Consider the following 4,717-nt stretch of genomic DNA (forward strand, 5'->3'; position numbering starts at 1 on the left):
TAGCGGATGATGATGCCTCCAGAAGAAGGCCTGGGCGCGGCCGACGAAAATCCGGTGCGCGAGCTTCCAGACGCCGTGGTCCTCTCCGGCGGCCTCTGTAGTGGCGGCGCCACCAGCGCCATGCAGGCCGCCTGCGGGAAGTGCAGTGGGACGCGCGGCGGGTCGCCACGGACGGGCTGGCAGTAGCCGTACTGGTGCATCGTGGTCTCGACGTCGCGGTCGTACTACCAGGCACGGCGGCCGACGAATTTGAAGCGACCGCGCAAGTGGTCGGCCGCACGTGCGAGCTCGATGGCGCGCTCATCTTCAAAACGTTGCTGCCAGGTCGGGCTTTCGACGGCGTTCCCCGGCAAGCTCCTCTCCGCCGGCGTCATCTAGTTCCACCGTTCCCTCACGAGGGATCGCGTCTGTGCTCCTGCCGGTGGCGGCGGTGGCACGGCGATGGGTAGCCCGCCATGTGGAGGAGCCGCCCCTCCCATTGGTGGAGAGAGCGGCGGCTGAAGCCATTGTTGGCCGCGCCGTCGTTCGCCATTGTTTAATCGCCGCTAGCTTGCTCGAGATTGGGGAAGATTGGGGAAGGTGAGAACACGGAGCGAGGTGAATGCGGCCAGACGTGGTAGTTCGGCGATAAATAGAGGTCGACGCGCGTGAAACCAAGGCGACGACATTAACTCGCCGCGTGGAAGCGACGTGTCCGGCGAAGACTGACCGGCGGCAGGCTTTTTCAGCGCGCGGAAAACGATGCGATGATGACGACGATCGGTCTCTCTCGCCGACAAGTTGGGGCCACCAGTCGCGCGGGAAGTTTTCTCGGCGTTTCCCGCGCTTTCGTTTCATCCGGAGTTCCCGAACGCTCCTCGGGAGGCCGGGGATGGCCTGGGCTCCCGGACGGATGAGAGGCCTAATCCAGACGAAAACGAGGAACCGGAGGCGCGACTGGGCCGTTTTCGTCCATCCGGATGACAAAAAGGCGTCCTGTAGGCCTCGTCGGGGAGACGGCTGAAGATGCTCTTACACTTGGTCATTGTACATGGAACAATTTTATTGTCGTGCCACTTGGAGAGAAGAGAACACTTTTTTTAGTTCCCCTTGATGTATACTTTGGCATACTATTTCCAATTTGGATTCTTTTGACTTCACTTACCACTAGTACCAAGATAGAACTCTTGGTTGGTTCTAATAATCTGTCTGAGTATTGTTGCCACGAAATTCTGGTCATCCAACAGTAACACCACGCTTACAATACATAAGCTTTGTTGTACGTTTCCTGCCACCAACCCCAGTCCCCCAAGATAATACAAAAATCACTTAGCACACAACTGCTTCCTCTATGCACTTTGGTATTACATTCTGAATGTAGAATCCTTTTGACTTGAATACCCACTACTATCAAACTTCATAATATTCTGGTGGTTATTGAAACCCACCAGTCACTATCATCCTAGTATACTAAAACACCTCTCCACTTCATGGAGTACAAAGGTTGATAAAGATTCCAAATTTCCATAACCAGCACCAGTTTTCCTTTCATCTAATTAAAAGAAGGCACCACGCCCATACAACAATTCCATTAAAAATGAAAGCAAATTTGGTGCACATGAGAATCAATGCTCTTAGTTTTAAAAATATTTAAAAATTGTACATTTGCGTTTAAAAAATCATCACAGTTATTCCACGAATACATACACATGTTCTGAATTGTCGTGCGGAGTTTCGGTAGAAATCGCATTATATTTTGATCTACAAGAAAAAAAAAACAAATTTATGGCTACGTATAGGGGCATATATTTACCAAAAATTTGTGTTTTTTGTATAGCTCAAAATACAACATACTTTTCTCCAAAATTTCTACCGTATCTTCGGAATATTTATATGTACGTGGGTATTTATTTTCAACTTTTTTTAATCCAAAAATATAATTTTAAAGAATCAGGAGCAGTAGTGCTCATATGGCAAAGGCACTTTTCGTTAAAAAATACACTAAGTAGACATATATCTATAAAAAAAATCCACCGGAAATCGCCTATATAAACACCCGATCCACCTCGCCTCTGCCAACTGCTACCTCTTCTTCTCGCAACGCTCCCCTCCAAAAACCCAAAACAGAGCAGAACCCCAAGAACCAGCACCACGTGCGTGCTCGCCGCAGCAGCCCACACGACACGATTGCATCTCCGCCATGGCCGCGACCGGAGCAGCGCTTCGGCTACGCCTCCTGTTCCGGATGCTGCGTGTGGGCGAGCTCCTCGCGCTGCTGGCGCTCCTGTCCTGGTCCTCGTCCCGCGCGCCGTCGGCCGCCGCGGCCGCGGTGCGCGTGGCCGGCAGCCTCCTCTTCAGCCCGCGATTCGTGTTCGTCCTCGGCAACACCATCGTGCTGCTCTTGCTGGCGCTCTCCAGGCGCGAGCGCGAGTCGTCACCGGTCTCCTCCGCCACCAACCACCACCCTGCAGCTGCTGCCGCCGCCGCCCTGACCACCGAGGCTCCGGCAGTCGGAATCGTTTCTTCATTCGCCGCCCCGACAACGCCGTCTCCTACGCCTACCCCGGAAAGCGATGCGCCGGTGGCGGTGGTGGCTACATCGGCGGCCGAGGTGCTCCCGTGCAGGGAAATGGCGACGGTGTTCGAGGAGGAGGTGAAGCCGGCGGCAGCGGCCGCGGCGGCGCGGGCCGCCTTGGGCAAGGCACGCGCGCCGAGGCGGAGCAGGTCGGAGAAGATGAGCCCGCGCGGCGTCAGCGGATCCCGGCGCGCTGCGTCCCCGGAGCATCAGCTGATGATGCCGGTGATGCAGCGTTCGGAGTCGGAGAACGGGCGCAGGCGGCGGTCGTCGGCGTCGGCGCGGGACGTGGCGGCTTGGGCCCCCGGGACGGAGGACGCGGAGGAGTTCCGGCGGACGGTGGAGGCGTTCATCGCGAGGCAGACGCGGTTCCGGCGCGAGGAGGAGTGCATGGCCGGCGCGCTGGTGGTCGTGGAATGATGAGTGGATCCGGTGGTGAGAACTAGTGCAGTGCTATGTGCAAAGTACATATGGAACAACCTCTCGATCGTTGATCGATCCAGGCCACTAGCTTAGCTAGTACCGGCCATCGTGTCTTGGAACCCGACGGCCAGGGTCGCTCGTGATGGCTAATTGTTTACTGTAGCAACAAAACCATGATTAGAGCAACTCTAGTAGATCCCGTAAATTGCAACCGTAAAATTCGTAGTAGTACAAAGCACAAAAAATATGAATACAATCCCAAATCGATGAGACCCAGAGTGAAAGGGGACGTAAAACAACATATTCTAAAACATGCCACTAAAAGTTTTTTGTTTTTTCCTCATCTTCTTTTCCAAGCGCCCACCATACCCTTGTCTCTCCATCGGTCTCCTGCCCAGCGTCCCTGCGCCGCCTACTACCTGTCCAGCCTGCTTGGTCGCCCCGCCCCTACCTGGCCACGCCCTAGCCTAGTCATGCCGCCGGTCCGCCCGCCTCTATCTAGCCACGTTGCTTGCCCGCCCCTACTTGGCCGCACCGGAGCACGGCCTTGGAGGTCCACGGCCATGGCGGAAGTGCTCGGAAGAGAATGTGAACTGGAGAAAAATGTGAACCAGAGAAAACGAGCGGAGCTCACCGGAAGGGGCTGATGAAGTCAATCGTGCTGAACGGCGTCTCCATGGCTGGAATTTGGCCGACTCCGGCAAGTGTAAGGGCAGAAGCAGTTGGCCCGGTCTGTAAGGTCTAAATTATTTCACAGTTCGCTCATATTTACGGGAACTGATATGCGGTAATTTTTCGGTTGTTTTACAGTTTTAACTTGTTTACACGATCTGCTAGAGTTCCTCTTAAGCCATTCTCTCCTTACATTCGTGTTTTTATATCTGGCTTTGTGTTCGTTTTCGTTTGGACCTATAACTTTCAAATTAAGACGTCGTCTGGGTCAATCCGATCTCTCTTTTCTCTGTATCGCCGGTTCGCACGTACAAAAGAGACACGCACGATCGATATGTTCTTGAGACACGCCATGGACCTGTCTATTTCGCATGCACCATGTGTCCTGCCGGGACAGGATAAACTTGGGCATTGCAAGGAACAAAGAGCACGACACGATGGATGCTTGGATCAGAATCAGATGCGGAGAGGATAAAGCCACGTACAGTGCAGCAAAACGGCAAGTTGAAATTGACCATAAGTTCAGGCTAAGTGAAACGCGCGCGTACACGGTAATCTTTGGTATTCGTAATTGAGAGAACACTGATCGCAAAAAAAAAAAAAAAAAAAAAAAAAACTGAGAGAACCTTGACGCTCGGTAGAGAAGCACGTGCGTGTGGAATTAATGTACTACGTTACGGAGGCAGCGCGGCGGCCGTGCAGAAGCTCGTCGGTTTCCTTTGTCCAGTGGAAGCGCGCGACGTGACACACACGAGGGGAGGTACAAATTGGTAAAGCGCGGCGTTGCTCCATTTGTCAAGTTGCTTTGGTTTTCCCTGTCGTCTTTGCTCCCAGGAAATCAAATGAAATGACCGATCGGCCGGGGTCGACCCGTGTCCATCCATCGGCGTGGAGTGTGCGAGTTCCCCCGCCCGCCATCGTGTTCCTGTTCGCGTCGTCTCGTCCACGGCCCTAAACATCGACGCTGCACGCACCGAACCAGGAGCGGATCGAACAAATTCCATGTCCGATATCTCGAGATGATTCGGCTCTCAGCTAATCCCCGCCCGGAACCAACCTCCGAGGATG

At 53.9% G+C, this 4,717-nt stretch overlaps 1 protein-coding gene across 1 annotated transcript; it reads left to right on the top strand.

Moving 5' to 3' along the window:
* Positions 1 to 2,176: 2,176 nt before the first annotated feature.
* On the top strand, positions 2,177 to 3,073 carry LOC124706737. Its single transcript, XM_047238404.1, has one exon. It carries the CDS (start codon positions 2,180 to 2,182, stop codon positions 2,972 to 2,974), a length of 795 nt encoding a protein of 264 aa, XP_047094360.1. The 5' UTR covers positions 2,177 to 2,179; the 3' UTR covers positions 2,975 to 3,073.
* The last annotated feature ends 1,644 nt before the right edge of the window (positions 3,074 to 4,717 follow it).

Source organism: Lolium rigidum, chromosome 4, assembly GCF_022539505.1.
Source record: "Lolium rigidum isolate FL_2022 chromosome 4, APGP_CSIRO_Lrig_0.1, whole genome shotgun sequence".
In the NCBI taxonomy this organism is placed as follows: domain Eukaryota; kingdom Viridiplantae; phylum Streptophyta; class Magnoliopsida; order Poales; family Poaceae; genus Lolium; species Lolium rigidum.

What these genes read in the sequence shown, in the direction of transcription:
- LOC124706737 (XM_047238404.1), top strand. Translation starts at nt 2,180, where the DNA reads ATGGCCGCGACCGGAGCAGCGCTTCGGCTACGCCTCCTGTTCCGGATG.